General features: G+C 32.5%; 1 protein-coding gene across 9 annotated transcripts in view; it reads right to left on the bottom strand.

Annotated features, from left to right (window-relative positions):
- The window catches only part of Dmd (dystrophin), a 2,040,854-nt gene that overhangs the window by 795,134 nt on the left and 1,223,110 nt on the right, over positions 1-22,610 (bottom strand). For all 9 annotated transcript variants that reach the window (XM_070040660.1, XM_070040663.1, XM_070040664.1 and 6 more), the window contains one exon: positions 17,160-17,335. In XM_070040660.1, the coding sequence (XP_069896761.1) occupies positions 17,160-17,335 (176 nt within the window). The remainder of the gene's footprint in view (positions 1-17,159; positions 17,336-22,610) is intronic.

Genomic DNA, 22,610 nt, shown 5'->3' with positions numbered 1-22,610 from the left:
TGTTTACATGATAGCTTATCCTGAATTATCTATGAGAATTAAGATTTTATCTTACATGTATTTTATTCTACTGTCTACAGCAATTATCAAATTTATTAAATACTGGGTCAAATATACAGAGGAACTATGGAAATCTTCCTAATGATTTCTAAAGATTGATTTTTTGGGGGGGGGTCCAGTCGTGGGGCCTGAACATTTGGGCCTGGGTGCTGTCCCTTAGCTCTTCTGCTCAAGGCTAGCGCTCTACCACTTGAGCCACAGCACCACTTCCGGCTTTTTTTCTTTTTGCCTATGTGATACTGGGGAATCGAACCCAGGGCCTCATGCATGCAAGGCAAGCACTCTACCACTGAGCTACCTTCCCAGCCCCTAGAGATTGATTTTTTATACGTAAGATAGATTATTCACTTGGTTAACTGCATACTTAAAATATTAGGATAAAAAACTTTATTCTCCAAGGATTAAAAAAAAAAGATTTAGACACATATGAGGAAGGTAAAGCACTGTTAATTGAAGTAAGTTTCCTAGTACCTAGATCAGTAGGGCAGACAATGGATTGACCTAACATTGAAAATTCCTCTGTAGGTATATGATGATTGAAGGGAGCTTCTCTCTCTCCAAGGGAGCAGACCATCATTGCTTCCCTGCTGAATATAAGAAGGGGTTGTGCTTCCACTCTACAGAGAGAATTGATAGTTTCTACGAAAATACCACATCATTTCTTCACTCTGTCTCAAAAGGCAAAATATAACAAAAATCCAAGTAAAGGAAAATATACCAAATATTGTATACTTGCATTTGTGTCCTGCACACATCAGAGAGAGAAAAGCAAAACCACTATCTTAAGAGACAAATGTAATGAGGAAATATATTCACTTTTTAAACTTTTATTTTTTGTTGCTTTTAACTGCTATGTTGAGTTTTTATTATTAAATGAAAAACTATCTAATAAATGTATACAATATGATGGGTTGACTAGAGGCATATCCAATCAACCCATAACTGTAACCAGGGTAATAAACTTATCCATCAACTAAAAAAGATTCTTTTATCCTCTCTTGATTTTTTTTCAAATCAAACCAATTAAGCTCCATCCTCTTAAACCTACAAGATCAAAACATAGTCACTATATTATTCAGTATATCTACAACTTCTACATCATGCATAACTATAACTTTATAGTTCCCAGTACCTACTGGGCTATCCACAGACAACTACCATGCTTCACTCACTTTTATGAGTTTGACTAGTTCAATACCAGATACAATAGGATCACATAGTACTTATCTTTCTGTGACCCATGTCTTTCATTTAACATATACCCTCAAGGTTTACATACATCAGCATTGACATTGTATTAAGGATAAATAATATTACACTGTATGATTTTGCTATACTTTATTCAACTATTCATCTTTCAATGAATATTTATGTTAACTCCTTATCTAGACTCCTGTGAATAATTCGGCCAAGACCAAGGGAGTTAGGATTAGAGTTTCATTTACTTTGGATATATATGTATACATATATATAAGATATATGTGTGTGTGTGTGTGTGTGTGTGTGTATACATATTTATTCCATTACCTATCCTACAAAGTCCAGATTTGTCAGTCACACTATACTATCACACCTTCCTTCCACTTCACTTTTCCCTTTTTTCATTATAAACTCATTGAGTTAAAATCTATATATCAGAAAATTATACACTTATAATTCAATAGCTTTTGTAAATATATGAACACAGCATGTCTTTCCTTTTTGCATGTTTTCTTCAATTTCTTTCATCTACATTTTATAGTTTTCACTGGAAAGGTGTTTCCTCTTTGGCTGATTTATTGCTAGCTATTTTTTGTAGTTTTTATAAATTGGATTGCTTTTGTGATTTCCTTTTCAGATGGCTATTGGTATATAGCATGTCACTGTTTTTTATTGGTTGGTAAATTGTATCCCGAAATTTTGCTAGATTTGTTTATTAGTTCTAGTATTTTTTGGTAGAGGCATTGGGGTTTTCTATGTAGGGGTTCATGTTATATATAGACAATGAAAATGTGACTTCTTCATTTCCCTTTAAATGCTCTTTCTTTCTTTCTCTTCTCTGGTTGCTCTGGTTAGAACATCTAATGCTGTGTGTGTATCCACAAAGCATTTCTTTGAGAGAAATCTTTCAAATTTTCTCTATTTAGTCTGATATTGGCTATGGTTTTGTCATATATGGCCTTTTGTGTGTTGACATAGGGTCCATCATACCTAATTTGTGTAGAATATTCTATCATGAAAAGATAGTGAATTTTACCAAATGCCTTTTCTGTATTTATTTGTGTCTTTCTTCATTCCACTGATGTGATGTGTCATGTGAGAAAATTTCACTTACAGATTTCATTAGGGTTTTCATTTTGGTTTTATTAATAATGATTTAGTTTTTATACAAACTTATTAGTCATTTGTATATCTTCATTGCTACTTTTTAATTGCATGTTCTTTCTTAACATTGAGTTGAAAAACTATATTCTGGATAAAAGTTGTATGTGTATATGTATATATGTGTGAGTATGTATGTGTGTGAGAGATAGAGAGAGAGAGAGAGAGAGAGAGAGAGAGAGAGAGAGAGAGAGAGAGAGAGAGAGAGAAACAGTATTTTCCAGTGTGTAGCTTGATTGCATTTACTTCTTTCCTTGAACCACAAAAGTCTTTATTTTTAAAGTCTAATTTGTATACTTTTTCTGTTATATGTTGTGCTTTTGGTATCATTTCTAAGAACTCTAACCATGATGATACAATTTTCTCTCTTTTTTTAGAAATATTATTTAATTCCTTCATGTTTATGATTCATTTTGAGATATTTAATGGGGTAAATGTAAATCTTTAATATGTGTGTATTTACTTGTTCCAGCGCCATTTGGTATAAAAGATAATCCCCCACACTTCTGGTTGAATTGTCTTACCACTTTTGTCAAGTATCAAACAACTTCTGTCTATCTTCTCATGGTTAAACATGTCTTAGTTGTTATCAAGCAAGAATGGTCAGCTGTCATGTTCAAAGAATTCAAGCAAATAAGGCTTTCCACTTCTGCCAAAAGATCTATATATGTGTTTGGAAATGTATTAAAAGTTTAGATACTTTTAAGTCTTTTTAGAGCAGATAAAATGAGTGCTTGTATCCTGGCCTTTTGTGGCTTCTTCATTTCACGATATCCTCATTAGGTTAAAATGCCAGCCAGTCGACCAGTCTGTTTCTTGCCCTAATCAAGACTGAAACTTTAGGCCAGCAGAGTTGCTAGGTTGTCTTCTCATATGTTACCAAGGTTACTGAAAAGGCTTTTGTACATGTGACTTTCCACATTTACTTCAAATAAAACTCATCTCCTGTGGTGGTGAATCTGCTAGATTTGGCTTTTTTATGGCTTACTCCACTCTAATATGACTGTTTACAACCTATAGTTGAGAGTTGGGAGCAACTGTTGGCAAATCGATCACACATTGGGACTGTTCTTAGTGAATATTTAATTCCAATAATCATCTTTCAATTTGGTGTGGGTCTTTGGTTGAGTTCCAGAGTCATAAAATGTTTTGTTTACCCTGCTCCATTTTATTGTTTTGTAGGGGAGATTTAGTAAGCTACTTCTTTCACTGTCTCAGAGGCCTGGGTCCAAGAGACAGATTTCTAAGTCCTTATTCAACTGGTAGTATAAGACCATCCAGTTTACTTACATGATTTTTAATCTCATAATCTTATAGCAATCCTACTAAATATGTATTATTATCCTTGACTTTTAGTGTGTAAAATGAGGCTTAGACAATTCAAATAAATTATCCAATCAAAAAATGGTAAAAATAAAAGAGCCAGGCTATTTACTTTCAAAGGTAACGAACTCAAGCAGGAACATAGAAGTGTATTATTACCCATCACTTAGTTGGCAGGTTTGTTTAATTGGCTAACCTCATCTCAATTACTCTTTATTTTACTGTCTAGAGGAAAGGTTAATTGGTAAGGAAACACCAAATAAATCAGTAGAAGAAACATGTACTTTTGTCATGGAAACTAATCATTTAAAAAATCTTTATATTAGTTCATATAGTTGCTTTGGGTCTCATGTGTATTCTTAATAAACACAAACAGTCTAGCAATAGAAATCTTTGTAAATAATTCTATTTTTGAATCTCAGGGTTTTTAGTTTTTTGGGTGTGACTGGGTTTTGAATTCAGAGGCTTGTGCTTGTAAGCAAGTACTTTACTACTTGAGTCACATTCCTAGGGTTTCATTCTAATTTTTTGAACAGTAAAGGTCATCCATTGACAAGTCAAAAAACAATGAAAAATCCCATTTCTCCTCCTCCTCCCTTCCATCATAAGCATTAGTGGCTTCAAATTCCTTAAACCTTTGAAAGTATCAATTAATTAAACCAACATTCAAGGTTCTCATAATCTCTTTATTGTTCAAGTAAACGTTTCCTCTCTATCTACCTCTTTTAATCTTACTCAGTCTTTTCCATTTTTTCTTTTATTTTTTTTTGCCAGTCCTGGGACTTGAACTCAGGGCTCAGGGCTTAGGTACTGTCCCTAAGCTTCTTTGTGCTCAAGGCTAGTGCTCTACCACAGCACCCACTACTATAACCACAGCACCACTTCTGTTTTTTTTCTGACTAGTTTATTGGAGATAAGAGTGTCATAGACTTTTCTGCTTGGGCTGGATTACAGGTGTGAGCCACAGGCATGCAGCTCACTTTTTTCTTTACTCTCTAAAATTCCACACCACTAAGGACAAAGGACTAACCAATGCAACAGCAACACACACAACTTGGAAATAAACTGTACAACTTGTGGTGGGGAGGAAGAGTGGGAGAAAAATGAGGGAGGAGCCAAGAAGTTTAATAAGAAATGTACTCACTACCTTAATTATGTAACTGTAATCCCTATGTACATTACCTTGAAAAGTAAATTAAATTAAAAATACATACTCATATCTCCTCAGATATTGAAAAAAATAAGTCTAAAAAGAGCCCAAATTTAATCTCTTTAATCAGCCAAGGTATTGTGGAATACTCACTTGATCATTTATCTTGTACTTGTCATTTGTATTAGCAACTTTGTTTACATAGGTAAGTATGATCACGTTCGCATCACTGACTTTTGCTTTTTTTATAACTTTGGTCAGTCTTGGTCAAATATCGTGATTTTTGAGATATAATGTGATATTTTATAAAATGAATCTAAAATTACAGCTTTGCTTTGTTTACTACCTCATAGAGTTGGTTGAAAAGATGTACATGAAAGATCTGTGAGTTATTATGAAGATTAAGGGAGAAAACATTTATAGAGTAATCACATGTACACAATAATCACACAAAACTCAGTGTCATCCAGTGCTACTTCTTATCACTTTCAAACTTATGGATGAGCAAACAAGCACAGAGTAATACTATTTACAGTAGACAGTGAGGAAGGATAGGAATCACTTCTATACTTTGGTGTAAGAATGGGAAAAGGTTTGTATCTTTCTCACAATATCAATTTATGTTTATATTAACCAGATATAGTCTTTGTTATTCTCAGTTGTTACCCATGACAAGTGTGACAGAACATATGTGGAGATAAATATTTGTAATGTAATTAATATTTAATCTTGGATATAACAATATTAATTTGGTCAGATATATTAGTAAGAGTAGAAAAAGTAAGAGATCACTTTTGAGACTTCAAACAAGAGGTCCCACTGGGGCATGTTTTATTTACAATTTTATGTTCTCAGGTTATCATTGTATGGTATGAACAGTGTATCTGCACTTTATTCATTAGAGTGCCTCAAACATAAATGTCATATTTCTGATCTGTAATATTGTAAGATGAAAATTTTGAACATTGTGATTGATTTTCTTGATCTAATCCTCATATTTTGTTTGTCAGTCCCTTTGATTTATGCTTATATATCATGGTAATCTATTGTCATATAAAGATCACATGTATTATTTCACATCATTACTCACTGCTATTGTTCATCTGCCACAATGGTTATCTAAACTCTTTTTAATAACTAAACCCTTTCTTGATTATAGTGTTTAATGGTAAATATGTTCCCCTTGAACTCTTTAGTTTACTGGTTAGCAAGTCATTGATATGAGAAAGAGATTTCATTGAGATAAAGTTAGTTGTCTGGGAATTCCTGCTAGCTCTCCAATGAGAAAATGAATGGCAATCACATGTGTCTTCTTTACTTGTCTTTTCCCTTCCCGATGTTCATAGTTAAACAAATAAATACTTATTTTGTAACCACCTTGTTTAGATCATTCCACAGATTGATTTTATTATATCCTAAGTTGACCAGCGTATTATATCTGATTTCTTTTCATTTTTCTATATTGCTACTCTCCTTTGTATTTGTTTTCTTAGCTGCCAGACTGTATTTAGCCAATTCCATGAACAAACAAAAACAAAAACAAAATCAGGGGAAGGTGACATTTTAGAAAGTCCTCTTGTCTCCTAATCATCTCATCTATTCAGTCGCCAAATGACTTTTACCTATCAAGTATTTCTTGAATCTGCCATATGTTTACAAGTTCTAGCGTGCTCAGTTTTTGCTCCTAATGTTAAATACTAAAAATTTACTTAACTTGAGGTATCCTGCTGTCAGTCATACTTTCATCAGAACCCAACGATCAGAGGAATCAGTAAGGGTTTACCTTCCAAATGCGCTTTTATCTTATCCCAGAAAAAAATGTTCTTTGGTTATAAAAATCTTCTATGACTCAATCCATCTTGACTACTCATTTATCACCATATCACATGTCAGTCATTTTTATCAACGGCATCTTGCCAAACCTGACAGGGATGATTGATTCATGTTTTCTTTTTGATAAATATGGTTATATGCAAGCATTTACACATATCCAAACATTGTCTTAGAACATATGATGAACATTCACCTTTCACTTAATATGCAGTCTAAGACTTGTCCTAATGCTTTGTGGATCTTTGCTTACATAAAAACCTATGTTTCATTGCCTGTGACTACTTTTGATATCTTTAAAATAGCATTACATTTAGAAATGCTGGAAAGAACCTGAAAGTAAAATCTTTCCAAAATCTTGTAGGAAAAAATCTTTTCATTTTCAATCTTTTTTTTCTTCAAATTTTGTACTCTAACGCTTGAACTGTGTTTACAGTCCCCTTTTTGAGACAGGGTCTTACTAATTTCTCACTGCCTGGCCTTGAGCTTAAGACCTTCTTGTTTCTGACTCTTGAGTAGTTGGGATTACAGATTTGTGCAACTATCCCTGGCTTTCATCTCCAGTCTTTAAAAAGTTGTCTCACCAATATCTAACTCAAATTTCTTTTGCTAATCACTTTTATCAAGCCTTTCAAAGTATTTGAATTATTTTTTATAGAAACTAGAATTCTCTTTCTCTAGGCATTCTTAGTTTAATAGCTTTATAAAGTTAAATGAGAAAAATAGAAAAAAATAAGTAGCTACTATGAACAATTTGGGAACCACACACTATTGACTCGGCAAATATATTCACATATGGTGAGAACCAAGTAGAAGATATCGTAAAAACTACTTTAAAACCTTTTATAAACATCTATATTAGAATCTATCCATTAAATTTGAAGTAGGAATTGCTAGTTTTTTTAATATAAATAATGACAACTAGGGATAATTCAATGATAAAATTAAATTGAAGTTGTTTTAAGAGAGCTGCTTTATATTGAACTGCATGCAGTCTTTCAATGTAGCCATTTTTTCCTATTTCAATGATTTTGCTCACACAACTCACACAACTATTTTTTGCTCCCTTGCATGACAATTTATTCTTCATTTGACAACTCTCATTCTTTAAGATCAGCCCCACAGATCATCCTACTAAAAAACCTTCCCTCACTGTTACTGCTCCAGTCACAAATAAGTCCATGGTAGGTTATAGATAGTGTGCAGTCACTGTATCTCGAGAAACTGATATTGTCATAGCACATAATGCAACAAAACTTTTGGCTCCAGTTGGTCAGTTGTGCTAAAATTTGCCAAGATGAAAAGAACAAAATATGACATAAAAAGATTAACTATGAAGCTAATTTTTCAAAGTCTTTTGAGGAAGAATTATGAATGTCCTTGAAAGCTTTTTAAGAGTCACCAGAGAACAGATGGGAAGAGACCAGCTTTTTCATAGACACCTGTGGATAATAATGTCTGTTTGATCCTCTCTGATCTATCTAAAAATAGCTTTTTAGTGGTAAGGTTTGCATCTAAAACATCTTGTAGATTTAGGTTGAACGAGGATAAAATATCCAGTTTCAGGAATCATTGCTACTTAATTCACCAGGAATATTAGCTCAGATACAGTGAGGACTGAAGTAAAAAAGTGTACAAATTATGAATGAAAGAACGTTTTAGGGAGACTAAATTAGGAGGATCATGAGTTAGAGGCCAGCTTAGGTTACAGAGTTTATTTGAAATGAGCCTAGGCCATCCTGTAAAACTTTTTCTGAAAAAGGAAATTTTAAAAAACATTTAAAAATTATTTTTCTATCAGTAGCAGTGAAAATCAACGTCACTTCTCTCTTGCGTATATTAATTACAGAACAATCTTTAAAATGTTTATTATTAACCAAGCTCCTTTCATTTTTATTAAAAAGAACAAATCCAAAGTCTAGAATTTTTTAAAAAAAGGATTAATGGGACTGATCATAAAAAAATTAAAAATTTATTCTAGCTCTGTAGTTGTATTTTTAAGCTATATAATAATGATGTCATTTGTAAAAAAACATTCAGTTTAATAAAATAGGAATAGAATTTCTTACCATTTGAATTAAGAAAATACTTACTTGCTATTTACTATGTAGCAAACTTTCTGCTAAGTGCTGTGGGTTATAGAGATAAGGAGAGTACCTTGTCCTCATGAACTTTTCAGTGTTTCTGGGGATAAATACATAAATAGGTCTAATATATGATAAATATAAAATGAGTATTACAAAAAGGGGCAAAAAGGAGAAAAACTGCTTCTGCTTGAGACAAGAAGGCCATATTAACAGAGCACTTTGTATCTCAAGGGATGTGCAGAATTAAGAAAAAGGATAATAAGGGGAAAGGAAATTCAACAAAAATGAATGGCTTTTGCAAAACCTGAAGGAAAGAATACTTCAGGGCATTTTATGCTTCAGACATAAGCTGAAATAGTAGAAATGATGAAAAATATAGTTGGAAAGGCAGGCCCATGTCCAATTCGCTTGTTACTAATCACAAGTACCTTAAATAACTAGAATATTGGTAGGTAGAAACTAGGATATATATTAGAGAGAATATTATATGTAAGAACTTGTATAAGCAATGCAAAACTGAATCTAGAATATAAGTACTTGGGCAAGTGGTTTTAACAGTTTATGTCCTTACCACCCATCTGTAAAATTAAAAGCCAAATAGCACCAATCTTATAAAGATGTTGTAAGGATTATGTGTGCTGTCATACAATGTACATCACTATCACTATCATCATCATGATCTTCATCATCATTATGCAGAAGACCTAGGTATTATAAAGTTAGATAGATGCTTATGAAAAAACAGTTCATATAAATGAGCAAAGGGAGCCAGTGTAGCAAAGTGAAGACAACGTTTGCATATCCAAAGCAGTGATTCTCAAACTTTAATGTACACATGGATCACCTAGAAATCTTATTAAAATGCTGACTGTGATTGATTAGCTTCTGCATTTCTTAGCAACTCTCAGGTGACATCTGTGCTTTGGACCAGAGACCACACTTTTGAGAAGCAAATATGAAACATCTGTTACTCAGCTGCAGCTGATGGTACAAAGAAAGTGTAGGAGTAAGTATCCAGACATGTTCAAAGACAGAATTAATATTTTGAAAAAATATAAATGTTCTAAATTTTAGATGTTGATATCTTTAGAAATAGAGTTTACTAAAATTCATTGCATGCATTCAGGCTGGACTAAGTTTGCAGACACTCAGTTTGTTATCTCTGAGCTGTTGAAGACAGAGTCAAGGTCAAAAGTAGTGATAATAAACAAGTGGACTAGAATTGGGGTTGCAAAGACCCAGAGAGTAAAATGTGAATGTGTGAGCAGGCTTTTAAATAGTGTTTTATACAGATATGTTCAGTACATTTTTTTTAAAAAGGGTACACAGTGAAGAGCTTTTGAATAATATTAAAATGTTTATCTTTTAATTTTTAGGGAATATATCACTGAAATAAGCTATTTGATGCTGAAAACTGAAAGCTGTTTGGTTAGGAAAGTCCAAATTAAGTTAAGGTATACTTAAGAGAAAACAGTTGTTTTACAAAGAATGCACAGAGTATTATGAATTGCTAATAGACATTTTTCAAGTAGAGGTCCTACTAGGCTTATTTTAATGTATTAGATCCAGCTTATTTCTAATTAGCAACATCCATTTGCATGCAAACAATGAACTAAGGCATTTAAACAACAATTTCTTTCCTTAAGTACACTTAGGAGTGCCTCCTCTTATCTTATTGTGAATTTACTTGGCAAAGTAGCATAGAACATATACAGGTAAACTTTGCTTCAGACATTCAGAAGAAGTTATATAAATAACAACTTCTGATAAAACATTATTATACAATGATGACTTTTAAATAGTCCCAAATTTACTTTAAAAGTCTAAGTACTCTGTAAGAGATTTGTCAAACATCCTTGTAATGATATGAAGACATGATTTCTACTGGGACTGCTTGTCAAATGGTGCCAATATTCGTTTGAGAAGAAACTACTGCTTATTTCTTAGTTTTGATATATGACTTCACTTAGACAAAACCAGTCGTGTGGCAGAGAAATTCCAAGATGAGCCTGAAACAACTGAGCAGGAAGCCTGAAATAGCTTCTATTAACCAAGAGCAATAACCTCTGATTTATTAGGACATTGAATAAATAAGAGCTTGGGAGTCCATACTGAATTTAATATAGAGAGAAAAACATAAAGCTGTTTTTTAAAATCAGAAGAATATCAGTTGGCAAATACAGGATCATATCAGAATTGGGAAACCATCATTTTGGAAGTCTGAGTATAATAAAGTGAGTTGGGAAGGATTTGAAATGGATACAAATACCAGTAAATCACTTTCTAATCTCAAAGAAAACACGTGACTTTAGAATGCAAGATCTGATGTTCACCACACTAACCAAGTGATATAGCTTAGCAGCATTTAGACTGGGACTGTCTCATGTTATGCATCTCTGGATATGATATATGATGAGGTACATAGCATATATATATATATATGAATATATGCATCTCTTCAAGACATGTGTAGAACCATACTTCAGTTGAGAAGAAAGTCAGGTTATAGAGAACAAGGTAAATGATACAATGAAGGAAAAATAGAAATAGAAGGTAAAGTATTTTTGAAGATATTATCCTGGAATTTTTCTTATATCAATTCACTACAAAGAAGAAAAGAGATGAGGAAGATGATTTAGACTAAAAGACTAAAGAAATAAGTAATGAAATGTTATGTATAACTTACTTGAAATATTGCTACTAATAATAACCCAAAATATGGAAGATGTTTTAACCTACTGGAGAAATGTGAATACTGGCTGAATACTGAAAAAAAAATCATTCTATTTTCCATTTTCTTGAGTAAGAAAATACATATGGCTATATATAGCATAGACATGTAAATTATGTATTACAAGGTGATGCATGATTAAGTAGTAAGAAATGAAGTATAGTGATGTTTATAATTTACTTACAAATGTTAAAAAATGTGTGTACATATATGTACATCATATTACATCTCATAAAATATTTAGATGGAGATGTGTAGAGAACAAGAAGGAGACAAAAAAAGCATACATGATGAACTGTTATCAAATGTTCATTCTAAGAATTTAGAAGAAAGATCAAGGTATCTATGGGTATTAATTATGCTCTTTTCCTATACAATACTTTTGATAAAATTCAGTAAAAAAGAAAAATGAAAAAGAAAAATGCAAGAAATATTTTGAAAAAAGTGGCATATTAGTTAAAATATTCTTCAATATAGGTTAGTACAATAATGGTCCAATTTTTAAAAGAAATTGCAAACTCTAACCCCCCTGCACAGTATTTTTACAATAAAAACATTTAAAAAATAAAAGAAGAAATTGCATTTGTCTAAATCGAGGAAATATAATTTCTTGAGATAGTTTTTTTTTGCTAAGGTTATGATACAGAAACTCTACAGTATAGGTATTTCATTTCCCATAAACTTCTTTCATTCAATCTTGAATTAATTGATATCCCAACTAAAATACTCTTCAGCATAATAGAGTTCTTTTTTGGCCACATCCACACCAGCATTTCTTACTGTTAGTTTTCTTGGTAATGGCCATTCTAACTGGGACGAGGTGGAATCTCAGCGTTGTTCTGATTTACATTTCCTATATAGCCCGAGATGTTGAACATTTCTTCATGTGTCTCTTGGTTGGAATGTAAACTTTCTCAACCATTCTAGAAAACAGTATGGAGGTTCCTCAAAAGATTTAACATAGAGCATTCTTATGACCCAGAAATTCCACTCCTGGGCATTTATCCAATTGAACACAAACAAGGCCACACTAAAGCTACCAGCACAGCCATGTTCAGTGCAGCATTATTTACCATAGCCAAAATATTGAATCAACCCAGATAACCCTCAGTGGATGAATGGATCAAGCAAATGTGGTATATATACATAATGGAATTCTACTCATCCATCAGAAAAAATGATATTGTACTATCTGTAAGGAAATGGAAAGACTTGGAAAAAATTATATTAAGTCAAGTAAGCCAGACCCAGAGAAACACAGGTTGCATGTTTTTCCTCATTTAAGGTAGCTAGAATGTGCCTATATACTTAGAAGTAAACCCACTTGATGGTTAAAACAAAAGTACACTGCCACATGATAACTTATACAAATCTCTAGCATTCACAGAGAGGTCAAAGTAGACGTTTTAGGAGAGGAGCACAAAGGTGCAATACCTATGTACATCTGATTATATAAAATAATATTTGTGATCCTCTCCTAATAGTCTTCTTTGTTTTCACTGTGTGAACATTTAGAGTCCTGTCATGTCTAAGTTTAATTTATTTTCTCTTTTTGCCAACTAGTGTGTTTATTTATAGACTTGTAGGCACATTCTAGTTGCCACAAATGAAGGAAACCATGCAACTTATATTTCTTTGGGTCTGGCTTACTTTACTTAATATAATTTTTTAGGAGAGAATCACAAATGTTCAATAGCTATGTACACATGATCATATGGAATGATGTTTATAGAAATGAACTCTAAGAAATGGAAAGAAGAGGTATTTTGTTATTTTATTTGGTGTTTAATTTCTCCTTTGTCATTTTTACTTTTGTCTTTTGTCTCTTTTTATATTTTTATAATCTTTTGGGGAGGGAAAGGGGGATCACAGAAATGGAGGAACAATGGGTGAATAAATGCAGCAGTGATTCTCACTAACACTATGTTGAAAATGAACTATACAACTTGTGGGAGGAAGGGGTTGGGATGGAAAAACTGTGAGGAAATGAGGGAAGGAGTGACAGTGTACAAAAAGAAATATGCTCTTTATTTGACTTATTTAACTATAATTTCTGTATACATCACCTTTATAATAACAATAAAAATGTATGAAAAAAGAAAAAAATATTGTTTATTATGCTGTCAGTAATCTATTGCCTGAAGCATGGATCCCTGCATTATCTTGACTAAAATGTCTTCCCTTGAAGTACTCCAGAAGAACAATAGTGCCCCAAATTGTAACTGTATATCAAAGTAAAAGCTATAGCAAAGTAGAATAAGATCCTTTGTGAATAGATAACTGATCAATAAAGGACTCCTAACAATAACATATTAAATAAATAATAGAAAATATCTAAGACTAGAAAGGAAATCAATTATATTGAAACACGAGCACAAAACTATTACAAAATACATTTTGATATAATATATATTTGTTTATCACCACATTAAATAAAATCATTTTCAGGCAAATATAAGAAGCACTGCATTTTTGAAGTGTTTACAATTAAATAGAAGGAACTATTTCTAGTCTAATCTGCAGAACAATAGGAATATCATAGCTCACAATATCCTATTACATCTTGCATGAATAAATGGAAGATAAAAATGTGAACGGGCCAAAGATAATTAAGAGTCAGAAATATTAATAATTCTGATATCACCAGTGCATATGTATGCATATGCATATATACACCATTGAAATGTCACTGTACCCCATGAGTAGTATATGTTGATAAAAAATTTAGAAAAATGTTCGTGTAACTGGAAATGCTAGCTACCCTAATTTAACAATCATGTACATGTTTACCAAATTATCACACTAGGAACATAAATTTGTACAAGTAAACTAAAAACAAGATATAAAAATAAAACTAAGCATGGTCAGTGTTTGAGATATATACAACTCTAATGAGATATGAAAATAATTTCATAGGTTCTGCTATATTACTGTGATTTTTCCCCCTCACCTCAAAATAGAAGGAAATAATATTTTGGAAAACAAAGAAGTAATTTTTCCCTATTCAAGATTCTGACAATTTTTTTGATCCTGACAATTCTTAAATTCCATTTATGGACCTGTGCTTCAAAACTATTGTACATAGGCTTTCTTTACTTAAACTTGTGACTTCTCTTTATAACGAATAGGTTTTCATTTGCATCTCCTTGTTTGTGAAGATCATTGTGGTGGCTAAGATATCATTAAACTCATTAGTATCATGCTTAACCCTATGGACGTCATGCAGTTCTTCTGCTAATAATTGAAGCAAAAGTAAATTTTCTCTCTTAAATTACACAGTTAATTGACTGTATTTTATACTTCATTTGCTTCTAACATAGACTAATGTTAATGGATGTCCACTCCTATTTGAATATTTCCGAGGAATTTCTTTTCATATTTTTGATATGTTACATTTTCAAAGATTTAAAATTATATAGCTCTAAGGCCCCAAATAGTTTTTTAGGCTGTTTTATTTTTTATTTTTTTTGCCTAAATTATACACTTTCTTTCATGTGTGTCCTGGCTTAAGGAATGTGAACAGCTATATTTAAAGACTATTACAAATGAAGAATATGATTAACTCAAATGGGTATCTTATTTTTCACCTGTGCAATAAATAATTTCTATTGGCTTGTAACTTTCACTTGTGTTTCTCTAAAAGCATGCCATTGATTAACAATGATTTCATGATTATAGCCTTCTCACAATTGTTATGTTAACATATCCATTAGGAGATATTAATTTATTTATTTGTACATGATTTGCTATTGCAGAGTTAGAAATAGCTGCAAATGAACTTATAGAATCTTTCTTATATATTTTATTTGTTATATTTAACAGAACCTAAATAATATGAAAATCATGAGGATGTTTGTCACAGAACTGATTGCAATGAAATTTAGAATATGCTAACATTTATTTTTTAACTGTAGCATGAAGTAGACAACTTTAAAAGCTGAGTTAAAAAACTCAAAGAAGCTGATCTTGACTTTTTAAAGCACAAAAGTGCAATATTTAATATAGGTCAAAATATTGAAACAGGAGAAAATTTTCTAACCAGTTATAGCCAAATCCCTTGCTGTAATTAACCTACAATTTGGATCATATTTCACAGCACAGTCAGCATCTACTCCTTTCTTATAAAATTGAAGCAGATATAAAATTGAAACAGATATAATGCACTCAATTTATTTATAAATTATCAATTACATTTAGAAGCCAGTAACTTAAAACAAGATTTTTAAAATTCATTAGATTCATAAGAAAATATTATGTATTTATATACTATATTGGAAAATATTTACAATGAGAAACAATACCTCATACATGTTAAGGTATTTTTGCATTCAAGATATGTATTTATAGTATTTTAACCCATTTATTTAATCTTCTTTTGTTTCTTTTCATCTTATTTTAGAATATATGGAGCTTAGTTCTTAAATCACATTGTAGAGTTTTAAACCTGTTTATAATATAAATGTATCAGTTATTTAAATAATGGTAAACTTTTGGGATTAATAGAAGTTGTTTCTTCTTTGAAAACAAACTTCCAAAATTGGGTCTCCATTTTATCTTTATATAATCAAATATATTGTATAAACCAAGATTTAAAATAAAACATATTTAATATTATTATTCTTAAATGTCCACAAGACTTGTGTGTGTATGTTTGTGCATGTTTGAGCACGCATATGGATGGAAATTAACTTGTATGTATGTTTTGTACAAAGGTAGGATTTTTATCTACTTTCTGAGTGATGTCACATGAACAAAAAGACATGGGTAAAAGACAATGGACATATTTACAAAGCCTTCATTCTAATACATGATAACCAAAGATGTTAATGAATAAGGTGTTTCTGTCTTGTGTATACAATAGAATGTAAGGGCTTGGCAACAGAAATGAGTTTTCCATGTTCATAATAATACTCTCATTTAATAAATAAAAGCCAAATCCTCCTTTACAAAATAAGAAACATTAGTGTCAATAATTAGAAGCACTATACCAGATCCCACTTCTAAAATATCTATGCTTTCCAAGTTCCATTGCATGCATTTGCCTGTCAGTGCTTTCAGTGGAATATAAGAGAAAGTTAAATGATGACTGAATTCAACAATGACCATTTTTTCTTTTATTTTCCTCTCTGAATTTGAATACTTTTGGCCTACATACCTCTTCAAGAATGTACTAACAGATGTAGTGGAAATAATAGCAAATCTTACTATCATGTTTTTAGTATCAAAATCATATTTATAGCTATTAAAAATCTTACCAAAGAGCTGGCTTTCCTACAAAACAGTCATTTATCTTTAAAAAGTTATAATTGAACTTAATTGTTTGAAAGTTGGTATAAGCTGAAAACATTTACAGTTAAGCAGGCCTGTGTAATTTTTTAAACAAAGTCAAAAGTTGAAAAGAACAGAAAAGCACTAAGTAGCAACAAGTATATATTTTAGGATCTGAGAAAAGAAAATGGAAGAAAAATCTTTATTGCTATTGATTAACTTGATAGCCTCTTTAAAGGTATTGCCTTTCACCCAGTTTATAATCTCCTTTCATGCAATCTTTTTCTAAAGGACAGTTTAAGTAGCTTTGCTACAAATTTCAGCATTCCTGTTTTATGTGTCACCCTACCTCTTTTTTCTTTCTGCCAGCTGTTTGCAGACCTCCTGCCACCGCAGATTCAGGCTTCCCAATTTTTCCTGTAGAATATTGGCATCTGATTTTGAGGACTGTTGAATTATTTCCTCCCCAGTTGCATTCAGTGTTCTGACAACAGTTTGCCGCTGTCCAATGCCATCCTGAAGTTCCTGTAGGATTGCAAAAGGGCAAAACAAAAATGAAACTCCATGTCCCTTTACTGAGGAAAGATTAAACAATGTGCTACCACATTCAGCTGTACTGAGAGAAAAAGAAATATAAAAGCTCCAGGTGAGAGGTGCTCTATGAAACTGACATGCCCATATCCAAAGGATACAAGGCAGAAAGACACCTTTTATGTGTCAGTAAAAAAGCATCCTCTCAGTTCAGCTTAGTTTTTATTTTTGCAAGCTTGTCAGCTAAAGGATGGTATAATGTCCGACAAATCAATTGGTCGTGAACTTATCCCCACAAGGATGTTCTATGTTTAATAGTCTATAAAGTGTGGTAAAATGTAAACGTGAATAAAGTATTTGGATTTTTTTGTGTTTGTCTATAGGAGGTGAAAGGAACAAATAAAATTTTAGCCTAGCATTAAAAATGCCTTGAAATTTTAAAATAAAATTACTATATGAAAAGAAAATTTATCTCGAATTCTGTTTTCGCCAATGCATTTTGCATTAAAATGCCTCATAAAACTAAGAATTAATTGGTTTTAGGTGCAGCCCATCAAATATACCTCTGAGGTATAGTAATAAATTTTAAGAGAATCTATAGCCAGCAGAACATTTTTATGTGTTATTGATGGTGTCAAGTTTAAAAATCTTCTACTTCTTAATTCTAAATGAAATTTTGATTGAGTATCAGAAAATTGTTCCCTCAAAAGAAAGACTATTACTACGAGGTATGGACAAAATGAAAATGTTTTACAATTAAATACAAATGGCAATTCCTCTCTAGTTACTTCTCTTCAAAAAATAATGCAGGTTTTGAAAGGCAATTAAAATAGCTTATTGCTAATCTGAAATTTAGTAAATGAAACACTGTATGGCAACTTGAAATAACTCCATATTTACAGCTAAATGATTCCAAATCCCTATGTTACTGACAAAGCAAATAAAAACGTAGAAAACATTTGCAAATGGATGTAATTCAAGTGATCCTATATTTCATCTTTGTACTTCTTATCAAGCCCATAGTAGATCTCAAATTAATGAACATTTTTTAGACTGAGTAAAATCTCTTAGACTTTTGTGCCACATAGATTTTCAGTACATTTAAAGTACTTTCATGTAATATTAGTTTTTCATATTAGAATTCTTCACAGCCTATTTCAAGCAATTGAGACTCCATAAACCAACAAAAGCAACAAGACTACAGTATCTTACACTATATGGAAGTATGCATCGTTAACTGAACTACTCATGAGCTGTCTTGACCATAGTCTCTTGAATGCACATGAGATGTGCGCTAGGAAAAAACATTCCATTTCCTTGCAATTAGTTGACTTTGTTACACTGTTTACCACATGTTCAGGTCAGTGTTGCATGTGGCAGTTACTTCTGAGGAGAAGAAAGTCCAGTTGTAATGATTTGTGTCTATATTCCCATTGAACTGTACACACCTTGAGGTTTGTATACAAAAGGTTTCAATAAGTATCACTTTAGTAAACTCATGAATCTGAATGAAAGAACTATTAAAGGAGAGGCGAGACGGTAAGGGAACAAACGAAGGAAGGGAGAAAGAGATGAAGAAAGGAGGTTTAAATTCATCATCACCATACTATCATTAGTACTAATAAATATCATAAAATATCATAGAGATTCAAAACAAAAGTACATACAGTTTTCTAGGTTTCAGGCACTCTATGGTCTAATTGGAGATATAGGACCTATTTGTGGATGATAATGTGCCACATTATAGACAGTAGGATAGAAAAATCAAAAACAATCAAAGCTTTGCTGATAGAAAATTCTGACGTAGCATACAAAATCCATCGTGGAGGCAGGGAAACAGGTAAAATGGGATAAGAGTCTGATTGAAAGGAATTGAGATAAAAAGTAGAATTTTGACAATGGGCTGGAAAGAAAAGGTTAGAAGGAACTGCCAAGGAAGAATCAACAGTAGCCCAGAATTGGGAGTGTATCTTTGTAATCTCACCTACTAAGGAGGTAGAGATGATACACAGCCAGATGTTGACCCAAGAAAAAGTAGGAGAGAACTTATCTGAAAAGATGGGGTATGGCTCAAGTGGAATAAGGCCCTGGGTTGAAGTACTGGTACAATAACCCCTCCCCCAAATCAACCCTGGTACCACACAAAAAATATCAAGGGTATAAAACTATGCTGGATTATGCAAAAAAAAAAAAAGTGACTACTGAAATGGAGAAAATCCCCTTAAACAAGAAGAGGATAATTCAAGCTTAAGTTTGTATTCTTAATGGTATTCAATACTTACAAGTATTAACCCATAGTTGTTTTTGTTTTTTTGGGGGGTCTGGTCTTGGGCCTGAACTCTGGGCCTGGGCACTGTCCCTCAGCTCTTCAGCTCAAGGCTAGCACTCTACCACTTGAGCCACAGCACCACTTCCGGCTTTGTTTTTTCTGCTTATGTGGTGCTGAGGAATCAAACCCAGGGCAAGGACTCTACCACTGAGCCACCTTCCCAGCCCTTAACCCATAGTTTTAAAAATTGCATAGAGCACACATTAGATAGGTACTCACTAAACTTTAAATGCATAAGAATCTCCTAGAGATCTTGTTAAACTGCAGATTCTAAATTAGTAAGTCAGGAGAGAGACTAATGCTCTGTATTTTAGGCTCTAAGTGGATGGGGAGAATGCTAGTCTGAGAACAACACTTTGAGTAACTTTGAGTAATAAGATGATATAGTAAATGTCTCCGGATCTTTGTTAAATAATCAAAGACTTCTTATTGTTGAATACAATGCTATAAACTCAAGTTGCTTCAAAATTTTTAATCTCATCCTGTTCGCTTTGTATTTCTGATTTTAGACTTTTTACTTCATAGCTGATGGCTATGGTGACTTTTACAACCCAATTGTAGAGCAAGCAAAGATTTTATTATTTCTACTTTGCAGATATGATGTAGAATTGAATAGCTTAGAATAGAGCAATAACTTAAAAGTTGTTAGATTTAGAACTCATTTGTATAGAATCTGAAATGAAGGCATTTAGATTTTTTTTAATTGTGTGAAAGAAGAGCTCATTAAATAGTCAATTGCATTTATGTGACAAGATTTTATAACCAGTAGAAATATTTACAGTGTATACTCTACTAGAGGAAAATTTTCAGTGATAATGCACAAGATAGCAAAATAATAGATCAAACAGGAAGTAAATATTTGCATGTGATGTTTTCTGGTTAGTTTCTGAGAAAGACTATAGATAAGATCTAATTTACAAAATTAAATGCAAAATCTCAACCCCCATACACAACAAACAACAAATTAATTTTAGCTCTGCAGTTCTAAATATTTTAATTATTGAATTATTCATTACCAATACATTTTTAGTCTTTGATATCACATTAATATACTGTTGTCATAGGCATCCTTATCTAGTTCCCTGGCAATTAACATCTAGTCTTGATTTTGGACAGAAAGAAAATCATAATTAAATCTATTGGATTATTCATTTCAGAAAGCTTCTTGTGCTTTGATTCTAATATTAAAACATTCATTGTTAATAAGGAGTGCGTATCAGACTCCTCTAGGGAACTTTTTCAAAATATAAAGGCCTTGGAAGCATATTGCATCAGAATCTCAAGATGGAGGGTGATGGTATACAATACCAGCTACATTGTGAAAGAAATGGAAGGCTACAGCTGGGTAGAGGGGGCAGGGGAACATGAGGGTTAGGTTTTGGAATGACTGCATTATTTGTAATTCTGTTATGCTGTTTAAATCAAGGTGTGGTCCTAAATTGCAGAAATTAACATTGTTATATATCTAAATCCTTCAAGTCTAGTCAAATTGAGGGGAAGAAACAGAAATAAAAGCTTGGAAGTAAGTGTTATCTTGTCAGAGAGAAAAGAATATGAGAAAAAATATCTACTAACTTCCAAATAAAAACATCACATAAATTTTAGGAAAATCTACTTGTAAAACTTTCCAAAAGTGTATGAAAAGCCAATAAGTAGAAATAAAATATGACAAATGAAGGAAAAGAGGGAGCAAAGACGCAGTTATAAGAAATTGTACAATGACAAACTGAATGTACTATGTAAGATATAAAACAATGACAAAAAGATTTTCACAAACTCGAGATAAAAATTTTAAAAAAACAGGACAGATAACTGCTGGTTAGAAAAAAAATAAAGCCTAGGGGAAACAGAAGAAAGAAAACGAATTTTCAGTGAATAAGTAGATTTGTCTAACATCAGATCCCAAAGGTGTCCTTGTAATTTTGTGACTGAATTATTTTTGAGACTGATTCATCATTGTTGGCTCACTGTATTGATTGGTGAACTGAAAAACACATAATAAAATGAACCTGTGAACAGTTGTTAAAATTCTAGGTAGAGTTTTAATTTGCAGTTCTAGAAAAATATCATGCTCCATTTTTGTTCCCTTATCCTGACTAAAATCATCCCCTTTTTTTCTCCTGGCTGACCTCCCAAATCCAGGTTTGTTAAACAGTTTTGGGAGCTTTTTTCAAATATAAGTTTGTATTTCTTGTCAATCCCGCAACTCTGCCATTACCATCTACAGAAATCTTAATATTTCAGAAAATATCTTTCAACTTTTATCGAACAATGCATTTTTTAAATGGAGGCAACATGAATGGGTAAATACCCAAAGCCCAGAGCTCGTAAAGCAGCAGGGTTCATCCAGCTAAGCCTGTTTACCAAGTATCTCCTAATGGCAGACCTCAATGATACAGAGCAAGCATCTGCAGAAGACAGTCAGAAAGGTGAAACATGATTAAAATATAGAAAATGCATGAGTAAGAAAAAGGGAAAGAGGGCTGGGAAGGTAGCTCAGTGGTAAAGCGCTTGCCTTGCATGACTGAGGCCCTGGGTTCGATTCCTCAGCACCACATAAGCAAAAAGAAAAAAGCCGGAAATGGCGCTGTGGCTCAAGTGGTAGAGTGCTAGCCTTTAGCTGAAGAGCTGAGGGACAGTGCCCAGGCCCAGAGTTCGGGCTCCATGAGTGGACCCCACCACACAATAAAAGAGTATGGCTTTCTCTACTCATCTAATATGCCCTTGCATATTGCCACAAATGCCAAGAAGCAGCTAGGACCTGTCATGCTTCATTGTTAGGCAAAATAAGAACTTGAAACACAATGAAAGTATTCAACAAAAGTAAACACCTAGAACCTGAGTCCTTGAAAATTCGTAGGGCTACAGGTGGACTCATTGCAACAATGATATGTACAAGTCTTTATGTGGAAAGCGAACTTTACAACTTTGGTGGGGGGG

Source organism: Dipodomys merriami, unplaced genomic scaffold (assembly GCF_024711535.1).
Source record: "Dipodomys merriami isolate MVZ:Mamm:240054 unplaced genomic scaffold, mDipMer1.0.p SCAF_3, whole genome shotgun sequence".
In the NCBI taxonomy this organism is placed as follows: domain Eukaryota; kingdom Metazoa; phylum Chordata; class Mammalia; order Rodentia; family Heteromyidae; genus Dipodomys; species Dipodomys merriami.
Note: the sequence above shows the minus strand (reverse complement) of the source record. Positions and strands in the feature narration are given on the sequence as shown.